General features: G+C 32.2%; 1 protein-coding gene and 1 long non-coding RNA gene across 3 annotated transcripts in view; one reads left to right on the top strand and one right to left on the bottom strand.

Annotated features, from left to right (window-relative positions):
- The window catches only part of LOC126738546 (uncharacterized), an 85,468-nt gene that overhangs the window by 4,472 nt on the left and 63,354 nt on the right, over positions 1-17,642 (bottom strand). The window contains exon 1 of one of the 2 annotated variants that reach the window (XR_007661373.1): positions 13,396-13,569. The exons of the other annotated variant lie outside the window; for it this stretch is intronic. This is a non-coding gene — a long non-coding RNA (uncharacterized LOC126738546). Of the gene's footprint in view, positions 1-13,395; positions 13,570-17,642 lie in introns of those variants that run through there. 2 annotated transcript variants of the gene reach the window in all.
- Positions 1-17,642, top strand: part of LOC126738541 (nidogen) — an 89,281-nt gene that overhangs the window by 20,760 nt on the left and 50,879 nt on the right. The window contains exon 14 of the mRNA XM_050443913.1: positions 1,501-1,599. Within this exon, the coding sequence (XP_050299870.1) occupies positions 1,501-1,599 (99 nt within the window). The remainder of the gene's footprint in view (positions 1-1,500; positions 1,600-17,642) is intronic.

Here is a 17,642-nt window from a genome sequence, read left to right as displayed (position 1 = left end):
GTAATTGATAAAGAATATTTGTTGTGATATATTTATTTACTTATTTTATTAAAAGTAAAGTCACATCAAAATTAGATCACGAAACGGTTTAATAATTATCCAAGGAGACTGAAACTGAGGAGACTGATTTCCGCGTTTCCCAAATGAGGTGACACGTCGCAAAATTGAACGATAACTGGGTTCGCAAAGTAGCTACCTCAGCGTTGTTAGCCAGAAGCGTCCCCATGCTCTCATTGGTTAATCTGCACGTGGCAGTATTTTAACCGTGTAGTTCCAAGGTAAACTTGTAACATTAGTATTTGCGTTTTAAATATAGCCAAAAATTTTTATGTTTTTTGCATCATCAAAATGAAATTTATTGCTTCTGTGGAAATTTATTGTTAGTGGAAAATCTCACGTTATCGCACTAATCTAGGGAAACTTCCATCAGAAAAATGTATACGTGAAAAATTCTGAGTAAATATCTGAAATAATATGATAATTATGGAGAATAGCGGCTTTTGTCAAAGCTTACAGAAAAGTGGTCGGATTTTTTGCAAAATGCCTAAATGACGGAAAGCCAAAATTAAACACGATAAGGGTATTATCATGCTCTAAGTTACTCACGGAGGCATGCGGGTTATACGTTTTTCCAATTTTTAAAATTGTAACGCTATAAGACGGGATTAATCATTAGGATAATCCTGTTTCCGTTAGTTGTTTCAACAAGCAAGTAACAACTGAGATGAGGTTGGGTTGGGGTTTAAGCCTTTTGTAAACGTAACGCGCATGCCGCCGTGAGTGACTTCATGATTACACTTTTGTCGTATTAAAATTTGCCTTTTGACCACTAGTGCAAAATATATATTCAAATTACTCATTTTGCAAAAAAATCCTACAGGCTTTTGGGAGATCCACTAAATAGTGGATCTCCCAAAAGCCGCTATTGTCCATAATTACCAATAATATTTTTATTTTATAAAAAAAAATATATTGCAAAATATTTTTACTACTACTACTAAGTCGTTTAAGTGCGTAAAGTAATTTGATATTTTTGATTTTTTTTAAGTTTTCTTCGGTAGTAGAAAAAACTTCGTATGTTACACGTGTCTAAAGAACCCTTTTTTATTCATGAGAATTGTTCATGACAAGTTTAATCAAAAAAGAATCATTTCACTTATTACATAAATAACTATTTTTTAATGTGTAAATGATAAGAGTTTCTTAAATAAAAATCACACTTAGTTATCTTAATATATAATATTTCTTGTAATAAAATAAAGATATTTAATTGTTAATTACCAAGTTTATCTTTTAGATGATTTTTCAACGGCAGAATTGCAATGTTTTAACTCAACTTTATGTTTTTGTCCATTTGGTTATATTGTAATAAATAGAAACACAGCATGCAAGTTAGTACCAATTATATCAAAAAATGTACCTGGAACTAAAGGACCAACGAATATTAATTGTAAGAAATGTTGCACTTTAGAAAAGGTGTTTAAAAATTTTTTTTTTCAGTTGATTGCCGCACACTAAATAACTGTGACTCGAATGCTTGGTGCGGTTATAACGAACTAGAACAAGGGTTTTTTTGCCATTGCAATGAAGGATTTGAAGGTAAGAACACAAATTAAATTATATACAAAAGCTCTGAAACGTCTCTACAACTTGCAAACTTTTAGCATCAAGTGGCTCAAATAAAATTTAATATTTTTTAAATCTATTTTATAAATATATTTTTCACATGGGTCATCACAAAATATGTATATGATATTTTTTAATGCTTTTTCAAGTTTTGCACGAAATTTTAACTCAATTTTAAGTAACATATATTTTATATCTAAATCCACTGGCTTAAAAATACAATAGTTTAGAAATATAATTTAAATATTTAAAACTGTTAGGTTAGGTGTCGCATGTCCTTGTTTCTGACACGCGCAGGCCATTCGGATTAGTTGAATAAGGCAAAACGAACAAATGTTCTAGGATATTCCTTTGGATGGTCACATGACAGCGATGGTTGCTTAAAGATAAGCAACCAACGCTTAGGCCCTTAAACCTCATATATCTGAATACTAATTTACTGATACATTATACGAATTAATAATTAATTTACTAATACATATGACGTCGGATCCAACAAAAACGTGTAAATAAACAAAACGAGATGTGCGATGTTGTTTCGATTTCTGACCAAGTCTATTTATGATCAAAATATCAAATCAATGTTTCTTGTTAAGAAATTAAAGAAATTAAAATCTAAAAATATATCTAAAGAAGTAATTTTTTTACAACACTAAGTTAAAAAGATTCTGAAAGAATCAATAAAAATAACTTGAATTGTGAATGACATATTTATGATGACTTTAATTTGCTATGTGCAATTTGGGTCAACTTTAATAATGGTTTGAGTGTCAGGGTATTGGTGAAACTGCCTGAGTGAATTTACTATGTAATTATTGATGCTTGAAACTAAACAGCTATGGCGACTTTCTAGACTAAATTCTTTCTAGTTTAAGAGGTCCGTTTCTAGTTCCGAGTCAAGGTTTCTCAGACTTAATAAACTATATTGTATACTCTGCTATTAATACATATTTTTGTAATTGTAAAATATTTTATATTATCAAATTTCCTTTAATAGTTCAGTAGAGAACTTTTATGTGTAAAATTACAGAGAAAAGAAAGCCCAATTAAAATACAAAAGCACCTGCAATATAGAAGTTGACAACCCGAAAATATTTTTTTTTATTTATTTCTTTAGGAGCGACCAAACCAAACTTAATATAATAATATACATTAATAGGGTCCTAATGATGAACTTGATATAAAGAGAAGCTTTAAGGAAATGGGGCTTCATTCAATGCTCGTCCTGACTTTGAAATTTATAGTAGGTATATTTAATTAGGATTCAGGTTGGCTTCAAAGGTGAGTTTAGGCAGTTCTCAAGGAGGGCTTCTACTTGGCTGATATATTTAGATTCAAAATGAATTATTACATAGATTCCTTTTAAAGGTATGTTTTCCTTGTTAGTTCTACATTATTGCCTTGCAGTTATTTCATTAGGTGTTATTAACATTATTTTTAGCTTTTAAATTTTTAGGCTATTGCCTTTTATCTCAATAATTTGGCTATTTGTTTTTTCTTTGGCATACAGTAGTAGGTTTACTTTGCATGGAGGATTATTTCCAATGCTCACAAAGCAGGTGTTAGAAATATTCACCGATGGATCTGGATTAACTTCATTCGAAATTTTGAACATACGAATTAATGAATGGTGACGATTGTTACATGTGTCATCATTAGGCGGCTTGGAAAGAAATTGAGCACATTTGGATAATCCGTGGTGCTCTTTACAGAGATAGCATTAAATTTTTAAATTTACAATCTTAGAAGTATTTGTTTGCATTGATATTGTAGACCCAATTTTACTATTTGAATATTTTGTGAAAACTTTATCTTTACCATTAGCAAAAGACTTATTTTTTGAAAAGTTTAAATGTTGAACAGATTCTAAAGCTTTGCACGTATTTTCAAGAAATTGAAAAAGTTTTGTGTACTTTGGAATTTCTGAATTGCTTAACTGAATTTCAAAATTAGTGCGAGTCATTAGTGCGACATTGACAGCTCAGGCGAAAGGTGGGGTCGTTACTTATTTAGTTGGTACTGCATCCATTTTTCGAGGACTTGTTCCCGTGTAGCAGGTAGAAGCGCACGTAAAAGGCCAGTTTTTTATTTCCGAAGTCTGTGAAGCAGGAAGTGGCCAATATGGTTTGTAATTTATAGTCCTTAATCTTGTTCCCTTAGGGAACCGTTTAATTCATAATTCTGGTGCAGGATGCCCAAGATTTTGATGGATAGATAATGAAACTTAGCAAGGTGAGTGTGTCACATTTTTAACGCCATTCATTTTTTTTATCGACAGTGAATACAATGGCAACCGTTGTTTTAGGGTTTTACTTTTCCGTTTTCCTCTTTATTCTTCTTCAATTGTTGATGGCTACAGGCTGTTGATTTGCCCGGGAAATTTCTGAAAGCGGTGGAGCTGGAGCCAGAGTTAGAGCTCGCATTAGAGATTCCCAGTCCGGATAGCTAAGCTACAAATGGCACACGTTTACAACCTTGATTTTGAAGGCTAACCGTTCATTTCTTGGAGGAATATATAGGCCAGTTTATTCCATTTATTTAAATATTATTAATTATAGATTTGTCTCACTTATTTAAATTTTTATTAATATACTTTTAATTTCAATTTTTTGTTCAGTATTTTTCAGTACCTTTTTTGGTGGTTAAGTATATATAACTCGGTTAAGGCCGATGTGCCTTAGGTAAAAAGGTTCATGAACTTTCCCCTGCGTAATACAAATATTTACTAAAAACTTTAATAATTGCAATTTATTTTTCAAGTGCTGAAATCTACCTAGTAGCTTAATCATAATTTAAATGTTACTTTTGACAAACTTATTTTATTTAATCGTATCAACACTAATCATATTTTAATTCATAATAAATTATTAACATTTAACAGATTAGAAAATGAGGTGTATACATATCTTTGATGTAAATATAATTTGGTTGTATTGTTAAGATATTTTTTTTTGCCTCTTTAAATCTACTTTATCCAGGGTCATTTAATTGTTAATTGAAACCTATATACCAAGTATTTTTCTGAGTTTTCTCTCATTTATAAAAAAAAAAAACTAAGTGGCGCCCTCTTATTTAATAGTTATAATCAAGATTATATTTTTTAATAGCCAGTCATAAGTGAACCTTCGAACAATCCCAAGCCTCCAATAATTCTGAGCTACCGTCTGCAAACTCTTGGCAAAATAGTAACACTGTAAAGTTAACGCCACAGAAAATGGCGCCCAACGTGGGGCTCTGATTGGCTATTTTTTATTGATCTATTTAAATAATCTTTTAATTTTTTGAAAATATTGATAATACCTTGGATGGGTGGAGTTTTAGAGTGCTTTGAATCTCAAGTAATGCTTATTGTTTTTGAGTAATGCAATAATCAAATTTGGTTATAATTTATTGGCCATAATTTTATTAGTAATTGTTGGTATACAGAGTGTATACAATTCGAAGGAAAACCCTTGCTAGGAAAGTGTTTATATATGATATTTTTGATATTTATTGTTTTTCGAGGTATCCTTGTTAAGGACTATGATTTGACAATCTGCGACAATATAGTGTGTTTAGTATATGCTGGGTGTATAAGAAAGTATGTACTTACTTTCATAGTGTTCAGGGACATTAAGAGGATTTTAATAGTTTTTTAGGGACAAGATATCTTTAATGTTCGAATTGTAATGGATCACAATTAGAAAAGTAAAATATTTATTATTAATATCTTTAAATTAAACTTTGAGAAGTTTATACTTGTAAACATTTTACTTCCTTTATTATTCTGGATTCCGGGAGTATTGCTGAGTAAATTTAAAATTTTTTGGATAGTTGTGGAAATTCACATTTTAAATATACATGGTGTCACCACTTCATTTAGGTTTCTATATGGCAAATGTATTTGGGATTTGAAATGCTATTCTGACTTATAGTTTTTGGAAGGAACATAATTTATGAGTAACATATGCATGTGTTATACAAGGTGATACAGATTAATAAATTGTTTTAAAACTACTATTCTTCAATTTTGGTATACCCAAAACTAATGAGTGCTATTAAATACAGTAACATTTAATACTGCAATTTTTCAAATCTACGGAGTAGAACCAACCCAGACTATTTACAATTGTGTTTGATTTGAACAATTAAGCAATTCCATATTTGGAAAAAACATTAGTTTTGGATCACTAAAAGTTTAAATTTTTCTGTACAGATTTTTTTTACAGTCATCCCTTAAACAAAGGCTTATGCATCATTGTGCCACTGACATTGTTTTAATTCTACAATTTTTGAGAGATATTGTGGTCTCATATTGTTTTGTCATATAAAATCAACCTAGATGAATTTCATTTCATGCCATCAAGTTTCTTAGGTGAGGTCATTTCAGACATTTAATTTTTTAATTGGATTTAATTTTATTCTTGAATTCTTTGGAACAATTTTTTTTGGCACCATAGATTTGTATAATTTCCAACCTAATCATTTGTTAGAACATGAACTAGATTATGAATTGAAAATTCGTTTAGTTGCTACTGTTCGGAACGTCGCTGACAAAAGAAGGATTTTATTGAGAATTCTAAAAAAGGAACAAACTTCTCCGGGATCTAGCATAACTTTACAGGAAGTTAAATTAGATTATGATAGGGAAAGAGTGAGTATGACATTAAAAAGAGTTTAGATTCCATTGCAAGTGTCATTGAAGAATTTGAGGGTGTAGCTTCTGATTCAACTGTTGCTCGAATGAAATCTCGTTTGTCTCATGTAGCTGGTAGGGCTAAAAGAATTTCTATGTTTGAAGAAAAAGCTGAAGAAATTCAAGCTTATAGTCAGGAAATTACAGCCACTTGTCTAGCTCTTGAAGCTGATCTTTTTGACAAAATTTTTCCCAATGCTGATTCAGAACCAGTAACTCATTCCTCTGCTCCAGTTGTAAATGTAGCTGCTCCAATAGTCCATTGTGCTACTCGAAATGTTCCTATTAGTGAATGGCAAGTTAAGTTTAATGGAGATTCTCATAAACTTTATAATTTTTTGGAAACCTTAACTGAATTGGCTCAGGCTTGAGATGTATCTGAGGATGCGTTATTTCAGTCTGCAGCAGAATTTTTTGTTGGTGATGCATTTGTGTGGTATAGGAGTGTCAAGTCAACTGTTGGTGATTGGTGTTCCCTAGTAAATAAATTAAAAAGAGATTTTTTACATGATGATATAGATGATGAAATTTGGGATCAAATTAAGAAAAGAAAGCAAAAGAAGGGAGAAAATACTGTAGTTTTCATTGCTCATTTGGAGGTTCTTTTTGCTAGGCTTTCTCGTGTGCCAGCAGAATGTACTAAGATTAAGTTTGTTAAAAATTTGTTGCCTGACTTCATTGATAGATTGGCTTTAATAGAAATTAATTCCATTTCTCAACTTTCTGAGCTTTGTAGGAAACTTGAAGAATCTGATTATTTAAAGAATAAAAATAAAACTAATAATGTTTCAGAAGTATCTACTAATAAATTTTCTAAAATCAAGTTTTTTAAAAAGTTATTCTAATAGAAAACCTTTCTTTCAAAATAATAATAAAAATAAAAAGTCAGTGGAAGAATTTGCGAATAAACCTAGTACTTTTCATGCTAAACAGCAATGCTCTAAAAATCATGAACATAAATCAACTAATAAAATAAAGAAAGAGTTAATATGTTGGAATTGTCATTGGCCTAACCATTCTTATTATAACTGTAAGGGTCCAAGGACTGTTTTTTGTTTTAAATGTGGAGAACCAAATGTCAAAGTAAAAGATTGTAAAAAATATAAATTAAACACATCTTTTAAAAACTTAAATTTTAAACCTAACTATTTTAACAAATTGAGCTGGGAACATTGGCTTGCTAAGGTTTCTGATTTCATGAAAACTACTATTATAAAAAATAAAGTTTGCCCTCAAGAACAAATTTCACCACTATTCATCAATAAACCTTTAGATAATAGACCATATATACTTGTCAAGTTGTTTGATGTGCCCATTACAGTTTTGCTTGATTCTGGAGCTACCTCTTCAGTTGTAGGCTCTAAGGGTATAGATATTTTAAATAAATTGGGACTAGAAATTAACAAGACAGAGCTTAAAAATATTTGTACTGCTGATGGTAGAAGGCAGGTGGTAAAAGGAACTGTAGATTTACCTGTCTATATTAATAATCATTGCGAGATTGTGAATGCTTTAGTTGTACCTTCTCTGTCCCAATCATTTATTTTCGGTTGTGATTTTGCCCAACAGTTTGAATTCCAAACTTAGTAGACTTTCATGATAGCTCGTGGCATATTAGAAGTGATTTTTGTGGTCATCAGCTTGATGTCTTGGAGAATTCCTCTTTGGATTTTACAGGTGGTTGTCCTGATTTGTTTTTATTGGAAGAGCTTTCTGAAGAACAGCAAACTGTTGCTGATCAAGTTGTCTCATCTTTTCGTGAAATTAGTAGCAAGGATAAGCTTGGCCGAACTAATCCCATTACCTGTATGATTGACACAGGCGATTCACCTTCATTTAAGAGAAGACCATATGTTATGTCCCCATATATGTCCAAGATTTTAAATGTAGAGCTGGATGAAATGTTAAAACTGGGTGTTGTGGAACCTTCTAAAAGTTCTTGGTGTTCACCAGTGCTTCTGGTCAAAAAACCAAATGGAGAAATGCGGTTTTGTTTTGATGGTCGTCCTCTTAATGAAATTACAAAATCTGTTAGTTATCCATTGCCTAATATAGATAGAATTTTAACCTCGCTTCGAAATGCCAAATATATTACATCAATAGATCTCAGGAAAGCATTCTGGCAAATTCCTCTTGATGAGGCTTCTAAGGAAAAAACAGCATTTGCGGTGATTGGTAGGGGCCTTTTCCAGTTTGTTACTATGCCCTTTGGACTTAAGAATGCTGCTCAAACTCAACAGCGTCTTGTGGATGCTATTTTTGGTCCTCAATATGAACCAGATGGAGGAAACAAAAATGGGAGTATTTTTACATATCTTGATGATATTCTTGCATTAGCAGTGATTTTGCGTCACATATTAATCTTTTATGTGAAATTAAGCAAAAATTGCAAGAGGCTGGACTTACGGTTAATTTAGAAAAATGTGATTTCTTTAAAACCTCTTTAAAATTCCTAGGTTATATTGTGGGTTCGAATTCTCTTAGGACTGATCCAGATAAGGTCTCTGCTATGGTAAATTATCCTCGTCCAAAGACGACTACGGAAATTAAGCGTTTTGTAGGACTTTGCTCCTGGTATCGCCGTTTTATCAAAGATTTTTCTACTTTGATGTCTCCTATTAATGATCTACTTAAAGGACGGAAAAAGGGTCAATCAATTATATGGAATGATGCCGCAGAGGCTTCATTTATCAAAATAAAGCAGTTGTTAGTTTCGTCACCAATCCTTTCACAACCAGATTTTTCAAAAAGATTTGTTATTCAGAGTGATGCCAGTGATACAGGCTTAGGAGGAGTATTGACTCAGATGATAGATGGGGAAGAAAAGGTTATTGCTTATGCAAGCAGGTCTCTCACTAAAACTGAGAGAAATTATTCTGTTGTTGAGCGAGAGTGCTTGGCTGTCCTTTTTAATATTGAAAAGTTTCGTCCGTATATTGAAGGAGTCGAGTTTACAGTTATCACTGATCACTATAGCTTGTTGTGGTTAAGTTTGTTAAAGAATCCCAGTAGTAAATTAGCTCGTTGGTCTATACGTATGAGACAACATACCTTTGATTTAGTTCATAGGAAAGGTTCTCAGAATGTTATCCCAGATGCATTGTCTCGATTATGTAACTCTCAAGAAATAGAGGATGATCATAACTCTTTAAGTAATGAAATGGTGATTGGAGAGGGTGATATAGACAGAATAGATATTTATTTTGATAACTTGCGTCAAAAGATTGTAGCTCAGCCAGAAAATTATCCCCAATGGAAGGTTGAAAAAGACTATGTTTTTAAGTTTATTCCAAATCGACTCCCTATGAAGGTAAATCTTCCTGAATGGAAAATGTTTGTACCAAAACCACAAAGGACTGAGTTAATAAATTCTTGTCATAGTCCCCCTGAATGTGGACCCTTTGGTTTTCTAAAAACCCTAAATCAAATCCAGGAATATTATTATTGGCCAAAAATGCGCCAGGATATTTTGAAATTCGTTAAAAATTGTTTTTTGTGGTGCTCAAAAGACTAGTAATACTGCTACCATGGGTTTGATGGGTAAAGAGAAAAATGTTTCATATCCGTTTCAGGTTATTGCTGTAGATCTTATGGAACCTTTTCCCAGATTTAAGAAAGGGAATAAGCGGATTTTTGTGGTTTCCTGTTGGTTTTCAAAATATACTATGATTTTTCCTTTGCGAAGTTCTAAATCACAATATATTGAACAGATATTAGAAGATAGAGTATTTTTAGTGCATGGTCCTCCATCTTTACTAATTTGCGATAATGGCAGTCAGTTTACATCTAAAACTTTTGCAAATCTTAGTAGAATGTATAATTTCAATATCAGATTTAATCCTTTTTATTCACCACAATGTAACTTTGTTGAAAGAACTAGTCGTACAATTGGAACTGCTATACGTAGTTATATAGATTTACATGATAATTGGGACAAACATATACCAAGAATTCAACAAGCAATAAATACTTCAAAGCATGAAGTAACTGGCTTTACCCCTTCATTTTTAGTTTATGGGAGGCATATTCCTTTATCAGGAAATTATTATAAGAATGTTAATTTGGATATTCAGATTGATCAGGAAATTTGCCCAGGAGATAGGAATACTTATGCTGAAAACCTGAAAGGTTTGAAAGAGATATTTACAGAGGTAAAAAATAAACTTCATACTGCCTATGAGAGAAACTCTAAAGCTTACAACCTGCGTAAGAGAGATGTCTCATTTAATGTAGGTGATCATGTTTGGCGTAAGAATAAAATTTTATCTAGCGCTGTTGATAAGTTTACTTCTAAACTAGTTCCCAAGTATGTACACAGTATTGTCCGCAAATCTGGTTTATATTATGTCTAATAAAGATGGTTCTAATGCCGGTAAATGTTATATTAAAGACTTAAAGCCTTTAAATAATGGTCTTGATGATGATTCCAATTCCTTGGAATAGTTGTATTTGGAAATTATGTATATATTGTTATCTTCACTTAGATTCCCTTGTAATATTTACATCATTCTGGAATTTCTACCATTTGTTATTTTTTTGATGTTATAATCTGGTTATTTGGGCCATATTTTATTTTTTGGGTATAACCTGTTAGTGGTTATGTACAGTATGTCATAAACTTGACATTTTAATTTTTATGGCCGAGGGCTATGTTTTGATGGTTGTCATACTCCATAAATGAGTATACACTTTATGTCAGTTTTGACTATTTTTTCTTGGCCGTATTTTGTGGGTTGTTATAACCTAGTGGTGGTTATAAACCCATTGTCAATTTTGACTGTTTGAGGTTATATTTTTGGCCTAATTTTTTTGTCGGTGTCAGTGAACCTGACAGAGGATGAACTTTACTGTTCAGTCTGTTTATTATTGGATTTTGTCCAAAATTTTTTTATCACAGAATGCTGTGATGAAAAACCAATAGTAGATTTGTTTTTTTGTTGGTGTGGTCTCGACCATAGTCGGATTTTTAGAGGACTATACGAAGGTATCCTTCCTCACCTCAAATTAATTTGGATATTTATGTGGGTGAGTCAATTGAAAAACAAATTCTATCAAAGCTTTAGATTATGGCTGTATATGTTGTAAGATATATTCTAGTGCCGTTCAGAAATGGATTTGGGGGCACACAGAATTTTGTAGTGGGTATTTAATGTGGCAATCGATATTGCTGTTATGAATTTTGCCCATGTGTTTATTATCTGGTGCTTGAGTTATCTCAGCCAGTTTTCTTTCTAGTTGCTGGAATCCGCCATCTAAAAAGGGTAGTTTTTTTTTGTTACACACAACACCATCTCTTGGTGAGAAGTTGATTGCAACTTCCATGAGTGTTCCCCTAGGTTGGAGTTCTATGGTAACTGATTTCTATGGTAGAATTAAATGTCGTGAGTGTACCTAATTTTAGCTTAAGTTTTGATTTAAGTTTAATTTAAGTTAGTTCTATAGTTCTTCTGTATTCTCAAGATCTATATTGTCATACCAACTTGTGTCCTTCCTCGATATAAAGAGTTTCCTAATTTATGTCCATACCAATTATGTCTTCCTTTAGGAACGGGTGATACACGTAGTTATCCTGAATTGAGTTAATATGAGAAGATGCAATTTTTAGGAATAATTTGTATATTTAAATTGTGGAACAGATAATTAACAGAATTGTTTGTTATTTAGTAAGGGATAATAATTATCCGGGAATTTTTCTTTAGTATTATTAGATATTGGTAACTAGTATAGTTTAAACTTTTTTGTTAAAAGACTTTTAATGTTGAAAAAAAAAATCAACTATTTCATAGCTAATTTTTTTCTTCAAGGAAGGGGGTAAAAGACGCGATCAACCGTTTGTTTTGGTATCTGTCCAAAAGTTTATTAAAGGCTGTGATGTAATTATCATTATTAATTGCGATACCGCTTAGTAGCTCTAAAGGCTCATCCTGTAAATATGACAATAAATAACGAAACTTTTTAACATTAGAAAGCTTGACATTTTCATGTATTAATTTCTCGTAAAGATCATGGAAAATTGAACAAATTCTTTGGTCGCCGTTAAAGCTTGGAATGCTTATTGGCGGAAGCTTTGCAGTAGCTTCTACGTTAATTGAACGGTCCCCAGTATTATTAATAGAAGATTCCTCTACGCAGCTATTATAGTAAATTTAAACATCCTCGTAATAAAAATTCTCAGTATCCTTTTGAATTTTATCTTGAACCTTAAATTCTGAATCATCTCCACTCATAATAATTTCGTTATGATACTCAGAAAGTTTATCAAAAACCTTTTGAATATCTCCATACCTAGCTTTAAATTGACCGTTTTTTGTTGCATCTTATAATGACTGAACCCCAATAGCATAAAGTTCTGTAATTCTACTGATGCACGATTTTCTCGTTGCCTCTAACCTTTGCGGTTGGCTCATTTTTAATAATAATTACGCGATGCTTATTACTAAGGAAAAGTTTATAGATAAAAAATTTAAAAAATGCAGAAAAATTAATTTTATAAATTACTGCAAGATAGAATTTTAACAAGAATAAATTTATTGGGACCGGAATAAATTATTTATTATTAAATGAAAAGAAGGTCAATAAAATGCTTGCTTATCTACGAATGTTTATTTACTTGCTGGATACCTGAAATTTCCTGAGTAAAAATTAATTTACGTAGAAATACCTTGTATTGTTGCACGGCGCGATACGACCAAATATTAAATTATACATGGATTTGGAAAATGAAATAAGGAAAAGAAAGAAGTAATATGGTGTTTCCTAAGGACAAGAACGACTTTCTACCCCGAACAGTATTCCGATTTATTGCAAAATTTTATGCATACATAAAATTTTGCAATAAATCGGAATACTGTTACCGCAATCTTTTCATAAAAAGCAAGAAGAAAGGAATTAAGATGGCGGCCTTTGAATTTTGAAATAAAAGGAATATGAAATTATATCTTTTTTAAATTAATTCAGATCAGGTTCGAACGGACCATTTTATGTCAACGCATAAATAGAAAATTGGAAAGGACTGTATTTGAAAATTATAATTGCTAACGCAAGTAAGAAAATTGTAAAAGCGAATGTACCACACTACTCAAATGGGCACTTACCGAATAACACAGTTGTGGTCTTCTTAACGGGAATCCCTTTAGTTGCAGTCCAAGCTCACCACCATCACACAATCGTTTTTAAATCGAAAATTAATTAAATTGTGCAATCGTTCAATTGTAACAATTGACTTAGTACCTATACCAAAAATTTACTTGTTTTCACAGTCGTTGCTTTCGTACAAGTGCTTCGACCTTGCACATCGTGCCCAGATAATGGGAGAAAAATGTGGTACATATTCTGCGCGAAATGGAGTAAATTTTGAAATTAATGATGCAATAACAGCCATGTTTATCTGCATGATGTATTTCTGCAGCCCATGTTTATAAAATATTTTGATGATTTTCTTTGCTAGTAATTTGCTCTTTTCGATGTATTTAAGTTTTATTTTCGTTATTTGTTATAGCATTAATGATATTGTCATATCGTTAAGCATCGTTTTTATATAAATTTCCAGTCAATGATTCGACTATAGATTCTGAACCGTTGACGACCTCTTTAATACAAAGATAAATAGAAAAATTTAGCGGAAAAAAGGTTTAGTTGTAAAATGTCTATTTATCTGATGAGCACGCATCATCACCAATATCGTTTTTAAATTCTGTTCCCATTGCCCATAGATATTTTATATCTGGAATCCCATAAAAGAAAAGTACTGAATTAGCGAGGGTAGAGAGAAAAAAGTTCATAACCATGGGTTCGGAAATGATTCCCCAGGGAGCTAGATCTCTTTTAAGATAATCTTTAAAAACTATACTTTTCGTTTTATAGCTTCGGAATTACTTTAGCGACGACAACCAATTTTGAGACATAAATTATTGTTAGTACATTTACCCTTTTAAACCTATTAAACTTACTTTAACCAGGGGCGTGCTAAATATACACCCAATACCCCCATTGGGTAAATTGAACCCCATTTCTCTAAGAATTAACTTTCTGCCTGTTTGGGCATCAGATTATGATGTCCTTATGCATTTTGCATAAAAAAGGGCCTCTCAGTAAAAATCGCCGTTCTTGACAAAATTGGCTAAAAGCAAGTAATAAGATACAAAAAAGTCAATTATACTTAAAAACTTAAATCTGTGCCGTAAATACAAAAGAACTCTTTTAAAAAAGTTAAGGTAGCGCTTGATTAATTTGGTAATAAATTAACTTAAGGCATTTTAAAATGATTTTAAGTGTAATAAACAAACAACAAATTAACAATTTTATATACGTAAACAAAATCTTATAATAATACAAAATCTAACAGTGTTAAATCTGGGGAACGCGTTGGCCAGGTGACAGGGCCTCTGCGGCGAATCCAGCGCCTTCTAAATTTTTTATTTGTAAACACGCGAACAATACTCATACACGTGAACAACGTTCCATACTCTAACATGATTTACATCCACGGCATCAGCTGCTGCTCAAGTACTTACAGAGGGGTTATCTTCAAATCGTTGAAGAACTTTTTCCTCGAAAACCAGGGTTTGAATATTCCTTTACTATTTGATTTTTACGAATAATTAAATTCAACTTATAAAGGGGATTTAGTCTTCGAAGATGTTTTTAAAGGAAAAAACGAATGGGGGCAATGAAAACAAAGGATTAGATTTTTTGTTATTTTTTTAAGGTAATAATAAAATTAAAGTAATGCATATATGCATATAATATTTTTCAATCTGTTACTTTTTAGAAAATCCTAGTAAAATTCAAAAGACCTTTAAAAAGTATTTTTACTTTTCCTATATAATATTTTGCCTGTTCAAAGATTGGAAGACGCTCATAAATATGCTCGAATAGTATTTGAAAGAGACAAGATAATTTTTTATTTAATAAAATATTGCATACAGAAGAAATACATATTTTTGGGCTACACAGAGCCTACGCGAATTCTGCGTAATAAAATTTCACGGTTGGACATCCCTGTAATTTTATTACAGAGGTCCCTCCACGTGTAGTATGGTATCTTACATAATAAAGTTATTGGTTTAATTTTTTTCGAGGGATTTATCAATTAGTGAGAGGTATATAGAACTTTTAAATGCAGAAATAATTCCAATTCTGTCAATCTGCCTAAATTATATACAGGGTGTCAATTTGAAAACTTCCCACCCCTATTATCTCGAAACGGGTTAGGTTTTTATAAAATCGCTAGGACACGTCGATTTTATTATCGAGGGGGAACAATTTTTATGCAGAAATCACTTCGCCTCTTTCAACCCCCTACCCCCCAGAACCTCCCTCTCAAAAATCTTAAATGGCAATAGGGGTTGAGTGATACCTCATTTGAAAGAACTTTTTATTCTCTACATTTTAGCACCTTATTTTTTAAATTTGAGTGCTGCGTTGCCAAGTTAGGGTTATTTAAACATTGTTAAATTACTTATTATTAAACATTATTCCTGTAAGTATTTTAAATACGTTGAAGCTATGATTTCTATTGGAACGTGTTTGACCATAAAGCGAACCGGTGCATTTCTCACTGAAAGTGTTTATCAATCCGACAAATTCTTTTGGTCATGAAAGATAAACATTTAATTTTTTTTCTTTTTTGTTTATTTTCGTTTGCAATGGAATTCGTCTTAATACAGTTCGATGATATGATCCGAAATTTAAAATAGTATTTAGTGAACTTTCCTACCAGTCAATGTCACTAGGTATTTAAATCAGTTAAAATTTATTTCGATAATTTGTGTGTTATTGTTAGTTACTATGGTATACACGCTTAGGCAAAGAATTGAAATGATTTTTATTTATGGCGAGCAAGGAAGATGCGCAAGAAGAACGTAATTTTGGACGTAGTAGCTAAATTTAATGAAACGGGTTCAGTTGGAAACAAAAAAAGGGCAAGTCGGCGTGTTTTAAACGAAGATGCTCAAGTAGAGATTTTGGGAACATCGTTGCAGAACCCACCAATTCTCTCCGTACAGTAGCACGTCTAACTGGAATGTCACATGAAACTGTACGACGAGCATTACAGTTACATAAATATCATCCGTACAAGATGCAAATTTTACAGGAACTTCATGAGGACGATTTTGATAGGAGAATAGAGTTTTGCGAAATTATGTCCAACTTAATAAACACTCGTGCAATTGTGGTAAGCAACATTTGCTTCAGTGATGAATGTACCTTTTTCCTAAACGGCCATGTCAATAGACAGAATTGTCGATACTGGAGTGAGGACAATCCCCACATTTTCAGAGAGGGTGCTACACAGCGGCCACAAAAAATTAATGTTTGGGCCGGAATTCTTGGAAATGCTGTTAAAGGACCGTTGTTTATTGAACAAAACTTAACTGGAGAGCTCTACTTACACCTACTTGAAGATGTTATTGATCCTTTGATAACAACTGAACTGGAAAATCAAGTTGGTAACATTTTGCAAGAAAACGAACTACACTTTCAGCAAGATGGAGCTACGCCGCATTATTTTCGGCCAGTACGGGAGTGGTTGAATAACAGATTCCCTAACCAATGGATTGGTAGAAGGGGACCGATAGAATGGCCTGCTAGGTCACCAGACTCAACGCCGTTAGATTTTTTTTATGGGGGCACATGAAATCGGTTGTTTACAAAACTCAGCCTGATGATATCGAAGATTTAAAAAGAAGAATTACAGAGGCAAGTAGGGCTATTCCAGAAGAGGTATTTCAGAATGTTCGGGAAGAATTTGAGAATAGACTTTATTTTTGTTTGCATAACAATGGAGAACACTTTGAACACCTCTTAAAGTAGATGTGTTAATAAAATAAATTTTAGGCGTGCTTTTGTAAAGACCATAATTGTAACGGCTATGCAAATGTTTAGTAAAAATAATATTAACCTAAATAACATGTTTCAATGCAAATCATAGCTTTAACGTATTTAAAACACTTACAGGAATAATGTTTAATAATAAGTAATTTAACAATGTTTAAATAACCCTAACTTGGCAACGCAGCACTCAAATTTAAAAAATAAGGTGCCAAAATGTAGAGAATAAAAAGTTCTTTCAAATGAGGTATCACTCAACCCCTATTGCCATTTAAGATTTTTGAGAGGGAGGTTCTGGGGGGTAGGGAGTTGAAAGAGGCGAAGTGATTTCTGCATAAAAATTGTTCCCCCTCGATAATAAAATCGACGTGTCCTAGCGATCTTATAAAAACCTAACCCGTTTCGAGATAATAGGGGTGGGAAGTTTTCAAATTGACACCCTGTATATATTGCATTGGAGCTCTACCACATAATGTTATGCAATCCTTTTTGTGGGGTTTTATAATTA

The sequence above is a fragment of the Anthonomus grandis genome, chromosome 7, assembly GCF_022605725.1.
Source record: "Anthonomus grandis grandis chromosome 7, icAntGran1.3, whole genome shotgun sequence".
NCBI lineage: Eukaryota > Metazoa > Arthropoda > Insecta > Coleoptera > Curculionidae > Anthonomus > Anthonomus grandis.
The sequence above is the reverse complement of the archived record's forward strand: the minus strand, read 5'-3'. Positions and strand labels throughout refer to the sequence as shown.